We start from the raw sequence: 15,586 nt of genomic DNA, 5'->3' as shown, positions 1-15,586 counted from the left end.
CAGACCACAAATGCTTTCAGTTCAGTTTACAAGGACATAGGTTGTAGCCGTGTTGGTCTGAGGACATAGGCAGACAAGGTTCTTTGGGTAAATCTGGTATCTTTTATTAGACCAACTCATTTAATCCAGGAAGAGCACACACCAACTGCAGATGCTTCCTCAGCCTGACAAAGGGCATTTATACCTGAAAGCTTGCAAAGAAGAATTGTTCCAACTATTTGAGTTGGCCTAATAAAAGATATCAGATTTACCCAAAGAACCCAAAGAATTACAAAAAGGTAATTTTCTAAAAAGGAAAGCGTAGATTTCTACAACTAACAAATCTGATAGTAAACAGAAATCACCAAATGCTTTATTATTTTGGAGCTGAGACTAGAGAATCTATCTGGGAAAAGAATACAGATCAGTGGATGTGTCTACACGTTCCCGAATGTGCTTTTGCTAAGGCGCGTAAAATTTAGTACCTCCATTGTGAGGTACTAAAAAAAGGTGCATTAGCTTATTTTAATTCACATTAAAGCATCACAAAAAAGTGTGCATTAAAATAGGCTAATGCACATTAAAGTGTGTAGCACCCAGTGAGTCTACTCATATTTAATGTTTCACATTCTTCCATCACTTTGATATATAGTCCACTGACTATATCATAAGTTTAGAGTTTGTCCATTGCTTTGGGGCTGGTTCACCTGTACTGCTGACTAGGCCTGTGTGAATAGGGAAGTATTCGATTTGGATTATTTGGAGGACAGCGATTCAATTTGGATCACTGTTCTGAACTGATTTGGCCTAATCAGCTTTGGAAGAGTCAGCACCGATTCGGTGATTCGGATTGGCCGGAAAACGCAGGCACAGCCGGGTGGCTGCAGGTTCTCCTGTGGCTCCTCCAGCTGTGCCTGCCTCTCTCCTGGCAAAGGGAGCCGCAGGAGAAGACCCCATGGCTGTCCTGCTCAGCTCCATCCCCGGCCCTGGCCCCAGCCTAGTTTCAGCACTTGGAAAAAGAAAAAAAAAAAGCCCCACACTCATCAACTGCAGAAGCAGTGATTGGGGCCTCTGGGTGCTCATGGTAGAACCCCCCTATGCAGCATGGAGCAGCAGGGATTGTGCCCCCCCCCCCCGGCTTGGCACCCATGCAGCAGCTGCCCCATGGCGTGGGTGCAACGTGGCTCGGCAGGGTTCTGCACACTGCCTGGGAGCTTGGGCCGCTGGGGCTGTGTGATGCCGGGCTCCAGCTGACACACGGAGCCGCCCAGGTGCCCTGCCAAGCCGTGCTGCACCTGTGCAAAGAGACAGCTGCCACATGGGTGCCAGGTGGAGGGAGGGGGCAATCCCCACTGCCCCACGCTGCCATAAGCTCTGAAAGGCCCTGTTTGCCGCTCCTGTAACTGGAGCTTTAAAAAAAGCCCCGTACTCACCAGCTCTGGCAGTGGTGATCGGGGGCCACTGAGGACTCATGGCAGACCCCCCCTGTGCAGCACAAGGCAGCAGGGGGCAGTGGAACCCCCCCCGCTTGACACCCATGCAGCAGCTGCCCCATGGTGCGGGTGCGGCGTGGCTTGGCAGGGTGCTGCACGCCGTCTACTACCCTACTGCCATTTGCCCCCTTCCTCCTGGAGCAAGCTGTACCCGCATACCACCTTAGCTGGGCATACGGGAGCAGGGCAGAGCCCTTGCTCCTAGCACTGCAGCACCCGCATCCCATGCCCCCCCAACCCCCCTCCCTGAGTAATGTGCCCCCCACTCCAGCTGGGCAGCTTGTCCCAGCTCCAATGCCTCCCTCCCCCATGCCCATTCCCTCCCCAACTGACATACCAGCTGGAGGCAGCTGTCAGCTGCCTGTTTAGTCTATGGCCAAATCTCTGAATCTTTTCCAAATCAATTCAGATGTTTCCAATCGATTTGGAGCTTTTGGTCTCCTGATACTATTCCAATTCGGAGATTCTGTCCCTGAATTGGGCCAAATCTCCTCAGAATCAAATCAGCTACCAAAGCTTTGCACTGCCCTACTGCTGACAGTTCTTTTTTGATTAAGTGCTTTAACCTCATGACCTTTGAAACAACTATTAATTTTATGCCTAACAACTCTCGTTCTGTGTTGGTATTCTGCAAAGGCATAAAACATTTTGTTGTTGTTCTATAATAGAAGTGGCAAGTTACTTATACAAGTTCAAAGACCTTTCTTCAGTCAATGTTAAAAAGACTTCAAAAGACTGCTCAAAACACAGCCCCCTCAGCCATTAAATATTAAAAGGAACATTTAGGTAAAGTGGCCTGCAAAACAGGAAAAGACAAAGCTAAAAAGATGACATTCAGGCCACACAAAATTTGTTACTTTTGCTAAAAACAGAGGCTTTTTTTTTTTTTTTTTACTGAAAAAGATTTGCTGATGTAATTGCTCCATTTGAGCTATCCAGGCAAACATTCCTATGGTCATCAACACAAAATGTTTGGCAGCTGAGCTTATACTAGCTCCCAAAATGAAATAGTTTATCCCAGGAAGACGACTTTTTGCTGCTATTCCTGAATCTACATTAGAGGGGTTTGTGGGCGTAGTTCTTGCAGACAGGAATGATTCCTCCTCTTTTTCCAGGTCCACACAGCTGTGTTGGGGACACTTAAGAATACAGCAGCAATTCAGTTGATAATTGAGCAATTATAACTTCCAGACTAGTTTTGTTGCCAGTAAGCTTATCAACAAACAAAAAGGTGGTTAGAAAAAGGCTACATTTTAATTGCTAAGGTTCTGAAGTGTCAAGAGAATAGAAGTCAACATAATTAGTGGTCAGAAAAGTGATTTCAAAAGGTATAATTAGTTTAAATATGTGAAAAAACACAATAACAGCAATCTGCTAATTCAGTTTGTGAATCCCTTAAGAATTAGGTGATCACTAAACCTCTATTGGCTTTAGCATTGTGGGGCTTAATTTCAAAATTGTTGCATTAAACTCACTGTGCCATCCTGATGCCAGTGATTTACAAAAACACTAACCAAAGAGGACCAGAAGATGATTTTTACAGGAAAGCCAACGTTTCACAACAAGTAGCCAGTTGCTATTAAATTTCCTGCTCTTGAAGTGTTAGATAACAGCAGTCTTGTACTGACAGCTCCACAAGGATCAGCTTTCAAGAGCAGGTATAAATCAATTAACACTCTGACAACAGTGCCGTGTGGAGTATGCTCATTTCTGAAGTGGAAAGGAAGTAATGTTCCCAATAGCATGTACAATCATTTCCCAACAGAGTTATGAAACACAGACAACTTACTGCAGTCCTAGGCTGTGAGCAGACAATCACTAGGAGTCTACTTAAATCATGGTTAGACTTACCAATTCTTGTGGCTTGCTGCAGCATAAAAAGCAAGTTCTGTGGACATCTTGCAGATGTGCTCTGGTGGCTCCACCCCTTAGCACTGATTGGCAGAAAGGCCCTGGTGGGAAAGGGATGAGGGGGCAGCTGCCCTTTCTGTGGCCCCATTCCTCAGCAGTGATTGGCGGAGAGGCCAGGGGGAAGGAGGAAGGAGGGACCAGCAGCCATCTTTTCTGCTGCCTTCATGTGACCCCACCAGCTGATGGGGCCAGGACACAATGGCAGTGAGGACCACTGGCACCCACTGAGGAATCAGCATTTTAAGTTTTTTTGTTGTTGATTTCAAGGACAATCCTGGATTTCATGGTTTCCACGAAACCTGTGAAACCATGATTTAAGTAGATAGCTAACAACCATCCTTCTTTCCATGGGGGGAGGAGCTAAGTTGTTAACCCACATTTCCACTAGGTTCACACTTGAGAACATGGGCTGGCAGGATAAAGATTCTTTCCCCTGTAAGATTTCAGCCTCATCCTGCCAGTCACTAGAATCTGACTAGCATATAAAGACTGACAGAACGTGAAAGAAAGAGTCTTCACAGTCAGAGCCCATATTCTCCTCCTTGGTTTAGATGCATTCAGTTCTTAACTTTTCTCTACTAATTTATCAGTAGGAAGCAAAATCTACACTTGGCAGAGGGGAAAAGAATCTTATTTCAGAAAAAGTTATTGTGGTAATCCAAGATCACAGTTGAACTGACCTCATTCAAATAAGCTTTTCTCTATCAAGGAACATCTTTTTGCAACAGATGGTACAGAAATTCGAGTATCTGAGGGTTAATATTTAGCTGGTTCTCAGGTCTTTACACAAATAGGCATACTTCAACTGCACTGCATTAAGCTGCTACTTAAATTGCTTCATGCACTGATGGAATATACAGAAGTATTTCATAAGAGCTCTTAAAAAACAGAGCACCCAAACAGAGGACACAATGAAACCTAGCTCATTTCACTGGCACAGCTTGCTGTATCATCTAAGGAAGAACCCCAGTATCATGAATCAGTGTCCTGTGGATAGAAATCAGACTCACAAATGTTTCTGTAATAAAAAATTTCAAAATCCATTTTAAATGATTTACTGAAACAGAACAAATTATTTATAAGGGGTAGCAGTGAAAAAGACATATTCTGAGCCCTGAGTAGCAGAGGTGCTTGCAGGGGCCAGGCCAGCAGCAGCTTCTGTACTTGTGTCCTCTTTAAGTGGGCAGCTGGGGCTGGGGTCCCAGTTGCCCACCACTCTTTACAATATTGTGTAGGTGTCACTTAAGTGAATGCAAGAATTACCAATGTTATGTAGTTTCTATGACTTTCTTCAACAGAGCCAACCAGATGCTTTTAAGTGTAAAACTTTGATAACTGATTAGGAAACAAGATGCTATCTATGTCTTTATGTTTCTTAACCCCAGCAGTTAATGGATAACTGATGTAGATATCTCTCTCAGGTTTGAGATATTACACACTCATGTTGAAAAACATTTACTTGTGTAGAAGTCAACTTCTATACCTCAATAATAATTTTTAGGAATATATTTCAGTCATGAAGTGAAGTATTTGCACTTATCATTTGAAGCTGTTACTTTAATTTCTACTAGGTAATTCCTTTGGTACAGAGAATGATTACATGCGCCTCTATATATCATTCAGTATCCTTTTCTCTTGTCCCTTCTTATTCATTAGCTCAACTAGGCAATACTAATCTTTCAAACCCCTTACAAATATATCATCTGGTTTATGCCTTCAGTGATTTCTACAACAGATTGAAAAAAAAAAAAAAATCCTGATACATACCTGACTTAAAAGCTGTCCATGAAAAATGGTATTGACCACATTCAGAACCTGTTTCATAAGTTTCCTTTGAGAAGCAGGGATGAGAGCTGGGTATCTGGTCCCAGTGGTTTCCAGTTCCTGCTGTACTTTATCTAAAAGTTCACAGAGGAATTCCTGAGCATCTTGTTGGGCATAACCTCGGAAAGCTGGGATTAATCTCCAAACAGAATGGAGCATTGCAAAAGGAGATACCAGTGCCCACTTGCCAGACCACATAACTTGGAACAGAGTATGTAGTTCATGACAAAGAGATATGTGCTCTGAGCTTGGCTCCTTGGGCTGTATAAGTTCCATATTTCTACTTTTTGATGCCCCCCCACTTAGTCCAGAGGATAAACTAGATCGCCTTGAAGATGAGCCTTTCACCTTCTCTTGATTCTCATTCACATGAAACACAGAGCCAATAACCAGAGGGTACTTCTTAGAAGACCTTGTTTTACCATTGACTGCTGTTGCCAGCAACTCCTGAGTTTGGCTCCAATCAAGCTTTAAAAAACATTGCCGAAAAATAAGTAAATGACTCAGTACTTGCAGAATAGAGTTCATGTAGCACGTATTTCCCAAGTTTCTCAGTCCTGTTACACCAGGAGTCACCGTAGGCCTTCGTTTAATTGGGGAGTCACTGATTTTTTTCAGTTTTACTTCATCTGAGGTATGTGTTCCTTTCAGCTCTGCAGGCAAGTCCAGATCATATTGTACTTTTTGTACACAGGATGGTACTTTTGAGATTTGACTTCGATTTTGTAAACGAGTACTCTTTCTTGGAGGCATTTTTTCCATCTCTGCTTTCAACCGACGCTTTCGCTCTTGTCTTCTCTTCCGAGCTCTATCCCTCTTTTCCTCTGCCTCTTCCCGATGCCTTTCTTCTTCCAAAATCCTTTTTCCAGTAGGCGTTAGCTCAAACCATGTTCTGAATACTTTGCCCATTAACGAACGCCTCCTGTGCCACAAAGCCGTGAACATGCGGTCTTCATTACGAAGCAAAGCTTGGGCACAATCACGTGAAAGGTACGAATCATCACTTGCTCCCATGGATCGCAAAGTCCGGCCGCTACGGGTAGTGCAGTCATAGTTTTGACTCTTGATTGCACTTAATGTACTTCTCAACAGTTTTAAGTCACCAGTGGCATTATCATTCAGAACGTAGTCATCACAAAGATAACAAAAAACATACAGCTCATTTACTTCCAATGCCACAGGATGACTACTTTCCTGAAAGTGCTTTAGTGCATGCTCTTCAATATATCTTCCACATGCCACATGGGAACAGCTGAGGCATGCCCATACAGATTCTGTAGTATTGCAGTCCACACAATGCCATTTCTGAGGGTTCAGGATGGAATGGTCTTGGGCAAGCCGCAGCCTTCCTACGTGTTTACACTTATCCATTTTGAATACTGAAATGCTAGAGACAAGATAGGATGATGTATTTTGTGAGCCTAACTATTTTCTGTCTGAGACATTTTGACCTGCAAACTAAGAAAAAAAAGAAAAGAAAAAGATCAGCCTAAGGTACAGCACAAGTTGGCAGTTATTCAAGACATTTTTGATCACACAAATTTTCAGTTTTAAAAGCAACTATCACAAATTGATATATAAGACAGCTGAAGTCATGAATTCTACTCTAGATCCTAGCGAGCACGCAATCATATCAGGTCACCCACTGATAGTTAGCACCTTTATTCGCAGTTAAAGCAGAAGAGTCAAGGACCAAACCAGTATGTATACAGCTACTCACTCCATTAGTACCTTTGGTGTCAGGACTGAGGCACTTTGATAATATAAGCCTAATCTAAACAAAGTTCCACTAATTTAATTAAAAAATATTGTTCCAAACTATTTATTATACTACTGTAACTTTGAATAGAAATACATACTTGTTTAACTTGGACCATGCTGGCTTAGCTTTGACTGGTAAATTTACAGGTATAAACTAAACTGGTAAGTTTTAAATGAAAATGTATCAATAGGAAGTTGCACCAGGCTTTCAGGACTGATTTAGAATTAACCTTTCATTAAACCAATACACTTTATTGTGTTTAAATAAAGCTGCAATGTAGAAGAAAGCACATGACTGCTTATGCTAAAAGGTGTTTAATAAATGTGCTTCAACTCTGAGATCCATTCTGGCATCTTTGTGGGGGATGAGGGAAAGACTTTATACAACCTGCTGGTGACCTGTAGGAATGACAAGCTTGAAACTTCTGCCCTATGAACATTGCATTGGTCTGAGCTACATACAAGGTTGCACCAGTGTAAAGGTGTAATTTTAAACAGGTTTTCAATCACTGAAGATGATAAAGTCAATTTAAATCCGGTTCATACTGTAAATTTCTGGAGGGGAGTTGAACAGATATAGCCAGTTTTTAACAAAAACAAAAGTACCCACAGTAAGGGTTTGTACTGCTTTAACTAAACTCATTTGCATGCAGACAAATCCTAACTGATAAGAATGACAAAAGTAAATGATTCTCTCTCTCTGCTTTTCCTCCCTTAACAGTATAAAGAGACATAATCCGGCAACCTAAGTCAGTACATTCTTAAATCTGAGCTCACACATTGGTGCTAATATTACTAACAAGAAAGGCTAGACAGAATATATTGCTGGTTTCACTCATCAAATTAACTCCCTCTAGAAGCACCATATATTTCTCATTAGAGAAGCTTCAAGCAACTCTCAAATATTATGTGAAGATGCATAAGAGGCTGTGTTGAAAAAAGTCATGTTTTCATTACAGCCCTAATCACTAGTACGCTACAATTCTTTCATTTTTACAAATTTGGAAGCTGTGTACAAATAGTTGATCATTACATATTGGGCCAGACCATATTAATGTAAAAATCCAGTGTTTGCTATCCCAGTTATCAATATAGAAAGTTTTGGTATATGTATGTCAAATGATGTGGCATTTGTGAAAAAACTAGATAAGAAATGGCAACTGGTTAGCAGAAAAACTTCTATGTACACTCCATCTAGATAATATCTTTCATTTACACATTTTTTTTTTTTTTACTGATCACATCTACATTGAACTTGTTTTTCTTCCACTCCACCACCAAAAAAGGTTTACCACATGACTATACATCTCTAGATATTGTTTTACCATCTAAATATGAAGATTTTTAAACATCTTACAAGCATACACTAGTATTTAACTATAATCTGTACAGCCTTCTCTACAATACAATAAACAGTCTGTAAATTGCATTAATTGAACTAATCAATTCAACACATCCATGATAAGGATCCTCACTCATTCAGGCTTTGCCCCATGTCCTTATTAGTACTGTCCTCAACAGTTAGATAGGTGCCAATCCATAATTCCTAGATTGGATGTGAAAAGCAGCACATTGCTTGAGATTTCTCAAGACCATTGCCATGCTATGAAACAGTAATAAGGATTCATAGACTGTTAGGGGCTGGAAGGGACATTGCAGATCATCAGGTCCAGCCCACCTTGCTCTAGGCAGGAAGACAACTAGGGTTAGGTGACCCCAGTGAGGTGACTGTCTAGTCTGCTCTTGAAAATCTCCAGGGTAGGTGACTGCACCACCTCTGGAAGGAATTTATTCCACAGTCTGGACACCCTGTGAAGGAGTTTTTCCTAGTATTAAGCCTGAAGTGGCCTTCCAGAAGTTTGTATCCCTTGGTCCTGGTCTTCCCCGGGGGTGCCCTAGTGCACAGATGTTCGCGAAGCTCCTGATGCACTCCTTTGATATAATACTAAGCCGCTGTCAAGTCCCCTCTCAACCTTCTCTTCTTTAGGCTAAAGGCCCAGGTTCCTCAGCCTTTCCTCGTATGGCTTGCCTTGCAAGTCCCTGATCATATGGGTGGCTCTTTTCTGGACCCTCTCAAGTTTTTCTACGTCTATTGAAATGTGGCGCCCACAACTGAACACAGTACTCCAACTGTGGTCTCACCAGTGCTGAGTACAGTGGGAGTATCACTTCCTTAGCTTTACACAAGATGCATTGGTTGATGCATGCCAGCGTGTTATTTGCCCTGCTGACAACCACCTCACAGTGACGGCTCATATACATGTGATGGTTAATCATTACCCTTAGGTCCCTTTCAGCCGTGGTGCAAATCAAGCTGTCACCAAAGAGCCTATATATGTTGAGGGTTGTTTGCCCCCAGATGGAGCACCTTATACTTGGAAGTGTTAAGCTTCATTTGGTTCCAGTCTGCCCAACTCTCAAGCCTGTCCAGGTCCACTTGTATCTACAACCTATCTTCTGACATGACCACACTGTCCCATAACTTGGTATCGTCCACAGACTTGGCCAGCGAGCTTTTCACTCCCCCATCCAAATCACTGATAAAGATGTTGAAAAGCACCGGTCCAAGCATGAACCCCTGAGGGACACCGCTGGCCACTTTGCGCCAGGACAACACAGATCCGTTCATGAAAACTCTCTGGGTCCTACTCTGTAGCCAGTTTCCCACCCACTGAACTGTTGAGCAGCTGAGCCCACCATCTTCCAGTTTTCCCACAACGATATCATGGGATACTAGATCAAAAGCCTTTCGGAAGTCTAGGTATATAATGTCTACCTCATCTCCCATGTCCAGGTGGCGAAAGACCTGGTCACAGAAGGAGACGAGATTGGTAAGACAAGACCTACCCACAACAAAGCCATGCTGGCTGTCACTCAGAATCTTACTTTCTGTGAGTGTATCACACACAGATTTTGTAATGAGCTTTTCCAGGATTTTCCTTGGGATGGAGGTTAGGCTAATTATATTGGTCTATAGTAGCTTGGGTCCTCCCTCTTCCCCTTCTTGAAGATGGGCACAATTTTGGCCCTCTTCCAATCCTCAGGGATTTCCCCTGTGCATCAGGAATTCTGAAAGAGCTTTGCCAGGGGTTCCACAATGACCTCTGCCAGCTCCTTCAGCACTCTCAGATGAAGTCCATCTGGTCCTGCTGACTTATAAATGCCTAGCTTTTCTATTTGGTATTGCACCCACTCAGCATCTGCAGCAGGGAGGCTGTCAGTTCCAGCATGTCCCCTATGAGCCTTATCTCGCTTGTCTTTCCCATTGGTCTGGTGAAATACCAAAGCAAAGTGGGCATTCAGGAGTTCAGTTTTTTCCTGAATGTCAGTTACTAGCTGTCCTGAGATGTTAAGCAGGGGTCCCACACTTCCATTTGTTTTCCTTCTACTGCCTACATACCTAAAAAAGGACTTCTTATTGTCCTTGACTTCTGATGATTTGTTGGACCACTGAAGTGTGCCTGTATCTGTACTTACATTTAATCTTTGTGGAAGGAAGGTGTTTCAAACTAGTCTATTTGTAGGTGATTCATTGTGTTTGGCTGTGCATTTATTTTTGCAGTTCCCCTTTGCAAAAAAAGTAGCTCTAACCATTTTACAGATGGGGAATTGAGACAGGGACTTTCCTAAGGTTGCACAGGAAGCCTGTCATAGAGTAAGAGAACTAAACCCATACCTCTCAATTCTAGGTCACTACTCAATTCAGGAGACCATCTTTCCTCCCAGGTTTTAAAACAAACAATTTATTATGCATCAGATGTCCTGTCTAGGTGCATGCACTTCCTTACAGTACATAAAAATTAAGCCACAATATCTTAGCCTGCAATGAAAGAGGCAGCAGCTGCAAAGTGCCCTCCCCACTCTACCTCACAATAAACTATTTGTCTGGCACATACCCTTAGTGATTCAGGTTCAGAAACAGTTTTCATACTGATTTAAGCAGCAGTTAAATTCACCTACGTTTCTCATGAAACGGCTTTAATTAAAAATGTTAAGATAATGTCACATCAGTCCTATTAACTTAAGTTATTAAAGAACTAAAAACTGAGAATTGACACGTTTGGTAACCCATGGCATAACAATGGCGGGGAAGTAGGGCATGAGTCCCTAGCACTTATTAAGACAGGAGCACCACAATGGAGCTAGGTGGATGCTTCCTTCCCCACCCCAACCCTCCCACACCCTTCTGCTCCCTGCACCTTCTCTGCAGCAGCTCTGGCAGCAGGGAGGGCAGAGCAGCAGCAGAAGTGCATCAGACAAGAGCAATGGTCCCAGGGGTTCACTGCTGCAAGGAAAATATCACCACCATGTTTTGCTGCTGAAAATCATTCCTCCTCCTCCCCCATCTCTTCTTAACATTACATGGCTAGAAGCTTTCAAACTGAAGCCTTTTCCATCTGAAAATTTAGTCTGACAAAAGCAAAACCTTGCACAGGAATATACTGAGTTCTGACCAATCTTTTGAAGGAAATTAGTTAGGGTTTGGAGTGAAGTATAGTTTTCTTCCTGCCTGCCCTCCTACCTACCACGGAGGAGGCAAAGTTTCCTAGGCTCCTCCACAGATATGGTAAATTTACTACCAGAGATTATAGAGGAATATAGAAGAACTGTTTAGTTTATTGTTACAGCTTTATAGATAAGCCTCCAGCCACCTGAATGTTCACCAGAAATACAGGAAATGCTTTGAAGAGCTAAAGCTTAACACCTGACCCTTACTTACCTAAGCTCCAGTTCAGGGAATGTCAAAAGAACACTGGACTACCTATATTTAAACATCTTTCTTATTAAGAGCACAAATCATTCCACTGGCTTCAAGGACACAGCTTATTACTATACGGAATGCATACTGCAGCCTTTAATGTGCAAAGTAACATAAAATTTGTCTAACTTTATCCCAGCAATGGAGTTGGGTCCACTGAAAGTTATCATCCACAAAAATCCTTGCCTTTCGCATAATTTCAGGACCATCACGACACCACTCCAACACTACCAAAGTAACAGAACAAATCTGATAAAAGCTCAGAATGCCATGGAAGTTCTTTAGTGGTTCGGGGCTTAAAGACTAATAACAATCAAAAGAGAATAATGCTTTTCTCCAACGACAAAGGACTGCAGAGAAACCATACCAAATTGTTGGGTTGTTACATGGATTTCTTTACAAGGAAAGACGTGAAGAGAATAAAAATGTACTGATGGCTCGGTTAAGCCAAGTAACTTTCAAATATTTAGATGTACATAAAGACTGAGCAAAGTTCAGGATAATACATGGGATGAAATCAAGAACGGGAAGATCTCGGCTAAGTATTAAAGTAAATTGCTGATAACATCTATTAGAATATGGAAGAATTTCAAGTAGAAATAAAGTTATTTAAAACAAGAATGGGTAAATTCCTAGACTGGGAGAGTTGAAGTAGACGGCCTAAATTAAAGAGTGGTGGCAGAGATCAGATACACAACCTGCTGCTACTAGAGGAAAGTTGCAGCTGGGGAAAAAAGCAGAAGCCATCCAACTTGCAGTATTCAATCAGACAAGATTAAGAATTCCCCACAGAAAGTTATTCAGTACCAATTTGTGTGTTAGCTTGCTCCATCCTCCCTCACAGGGTTCCACTCTCTGTACAAGCAAAGAAACTGGTCTGAATTAGTTGGCCAGCACTTCAGAGATCAAATCCTCCTTCTTGCAGTTTGCACTAAAAGCTGAGCAAAAAGGATAAGCTAAGTAACAAAGGAGAGACTAGCAAGAGAGTGCTAACAAAAATGTGTATGTAATTAAAGCCTGTGGAAGAGTTCAACTATAGAGAACCCTCTCTCCCTCCAAGTTTCACTGGCACAAAAGAAAGGGTATCAAAAGACTTGGATTTTTTTTCTTAAAAAAAAGCTTTTAACTATCGTCTTTAAGGTTGTTGCATCAATGTAAAGCTTGATTTTTTTTTAAATCATATGCAAAGAGAACTGACAAACTCCATAATTTAAAGCATGCTCAAACTGTTTCAAGTTTATGTTGTGTTAAAAATAACTTTTATTAACCCAGACCAATAGACATTTTCATCCTGTTTTTATGTTGTTTAAGAATCTTTCCTGCCACTTTTGAAATCGAGACACCATAGCTCTAAATGAGTGAAAGTGAAACTGACTTCACTGATTTCCACTGAAACTGAAATGAAAGAGTAAAAACAGTGACACATTAAGTATGATTTTATCAAACCTAATCTAAGAGGTTAAAAATATAATTTCACATAAAAGTGCACCTTTGATGCTTTGGGATCTAAAAAGTTGTCAGGGTTCACTGAACTGATTTCTACTTTGATTCAATACCTTTTCAGTATTTGGATCATCAAAGATAATGGGCATTTTAATAACTTAAGAGTACTGAATAGTAGAAGTATTATCTTTTAAGCCAGCTGAGTTTTTGGTTGTAGCCATTTTGGTTTAAGGACATAGGCAGGCAAGGTTCTTTGGTTAGATGTGTTATCTTTTATTAGACCAACTGAGTATTTGGAAAAAAAGTTGTTAGCAAGCTTTTGGGCACAGTCACCCTTCGTCAGGCATAGGGCGATAAAGGGTGACTACCCCCTAAAGCTTGCTAACAACTTTTTTTCCAACTACTCAGTTGGTCTAATAAAAGATATCACATCTAACTGAAGAACCCAGCTGATCCTTTAAGTCAGAAATTTACACTTCCTTAGGCACTGATTCTTTAAAAGCTATCTGCAACATTTTAAATTTTTTGCAGCACCAGTTATATCATTAGGGTAATAAACCATATAGTAAGAAAATAGTATTTAAAAGTAACCCTGGAGATGTTTTCCCATTCATGTCAAAGAGCCTGTACCTTCAAATTACCAGTATTCTGCATTCAGACAGATTTGAGTTTATCAAATTATAATCAAGTCTCACACCTTTTTGGCAAACAGCACGTTTCTGCCTATTTTCCAGATATGGTAGAGTGGAAAAGGTTTGAGTGGAAAGTCTGTAGGGGTCAGGCATTTAGACTATTGTGTCAGACACCAGGGCCACCAACAATAAAGGGAAAAGGAGAACCCAATAAGAAATCTACTTTTAGTCTGAAAATAGTGTAGTAGATTTACTGCAGTTACTGAGACATTCTGGGAGCGCATGCTCAATGCTACACCAGCAGGAATCTGTTTTTTATTCCAGGTTCAGAAAGGAGTGAAAGGATAGTGCCTCTAATTAGCTTGGATAAACTTCATGGCAAATAGGAACAGGTGTACAAACTTCATTGTTATCATAATGTAAAGTGCCAATTACACAATCTATTATTCTGAGAAATGCCTTCTTTGTACAGGCAGGCAAGGTTCCTTGGATGAATTTGATATCTTTTATTAGACCAACCCAAATAGTTGGAGAATAGTTATTAAGCAAGCTTTCAGGTTCAAAAACCCTTCGTCAGCGCTTTGCCCTGGGCCTGAGGGTGATCTGGAGGCTGGCTTAACAAACAAAATCATCACATCTAATCAAATTAGCAGGTGTATACCTTTAATGAGGTAATATCAGCAGAACAGCAACAGATCTTTGGTCATGAAAAAAACCTGGTGTTTCTCAGTGAGAAGTAGAGAGAAAACTGATTTTACCACAGCAATACTTAACCTGCCCAAACACAGAAAGAAAAAATGAGGCATCGTTTGCCAGAAGGAACGGATTTGCTTTGTGAACCATTTTACACCGCGGTTCTGCCCCTGGCCCATTCCCGCGTGACGGCTGTTGGGGCGCACTCCCTAGCAAGTCTGCTTGTTCACACCGTCCCGTTGTTGGTTTCCACCGTGTGTCATTGCAAACTCAAACGGGACTTCGTGGCCAGGCCTTCAGCCAAGGGGCCTCCAACTCTCAGCTATGCTGTCCTGTCTCGGTCGTGGGGCAAAGCAGACTGAGGTGGCCAGGCCCCAACAGGCTGCACTTGGCTGCTTATTCCGCAAAGGAGCAGACCCCCAAAACATGGAGGCTTCAACCCAGGTGGCAGCCTGCCTTGGCCTGCAGGCTGAAAGACCGACAAGGAGCCTCTTCCCAGGGAGCACGTCCCCAGTGCCGCGGCGTGCTGCGCCCGAGCCTGCGCTCTGCTACACAGCATTTACGGTACTTCACACCGTATTTTACGGTACTTCGCACACTAGCGCGCGGTTCCGCGGAACTGCGTAAGATACGCACCAAGCGCCCACGCCGCCAGCTCCCGCACGCCAGCAGCGCAGCCCGCCCGCCGCCGCCGCGCCGCGCTCTCGCGGCTCAGCCACCCCTCCCGCCTCGCCTTGCTTCACCGCCCCCCGCCAGGGGCCGCTCCGCGCCGCCGCTCACCCGCCGCCGCCGCCATCTTGCGCGCCCCGCGCCTCAGCCTGCCCGGAGCAGCCAGCCCCTCCATGACGTCAGCACCCCTCCCTCCCCCGCAGCCGCGGGGATCCCTCGCGGGCCTCCCCGGCCAGGCCCCGCCCCATCCACGCCGCGCCCAATGGGAGCCGCCCTTCTGTCCTTAGTAGCGGCGTTCGGCTCCGCCCCCGCGCCGGCCGCCGCATGCCCGGGCGCGGGCGCGGGATTCTTAGCCGGTGCCGCCCCCGCCCCCGGGCACGGGTTGTGAGTGGGGACCTGGCTCCGGTCACGGGGATGTCTGG

At 43.2% G+C, this 15,586-nt stretch overlaps 1 protein-coding gene across 4 annotated transcripts in view; it reads right to left on the bottom strand.

Annotated features, from left to right (window-relative positions):
- The window catches only part of USP44 (ubiquitin specific peptidase 44), a 28,979-nt gene extending 13,616 nt beyond the window's left edge, over nt 1-15,363 (bottom strand). The window contains exons 1-3 of one of the 4 annotated variants that reach the window (XM_059726350.1): nt 15,276-15,363; nt 5,151-6,665; nt 1,770-2,611 (exon numbers count right to left, since the gene is read on the bottom strand). In XM_059726350.1, coding sequence (XP_059582333.1) covers nt 2,255-2,611; nt 5,151-6,578 — 1,785 coding nt within the window. In that variant the 5' untranslated portion in view covers nt 6,579-6,665; nt 15,276-15,363 and the 3' untranslated portion in view covers nt 1,770-2,254. Of the gene's footprint in view, nt 1-1,769; nt 2,612-5,150; nt 6,666-14,463; nt 15,018-15,131; nt 15,175-15,275 lie in introns of those variants that run through there. The other 3 variants (XM_006268141.4, XM_019489257.2, XM_019489256.2) reach the window with 3 other exon arrangements.
- Between the last annotated feature and the right edge of the window lie 223 nt (nt 15,364-15,586).

Source organism: Alligator mississippiensis, chromosome 4 (genome assembly GCF_030867095.1).
Source record: "Alligator mississippiensis isolate rAllMis1 chromosome 4, rAllMis1, whole genome shotgun sequence".
NCBI classification, from domain to species: Eukaryota; Metazoa; Chordata; order Crocodylia; family Alligatoridae; genus Alligator; species Alligator mississippiensis.
The sequence above is the reverse complement of the archived record's forward strand: the minus strand, read 5'-3'. Positions and strand labels throughout refer to the sequence as shown.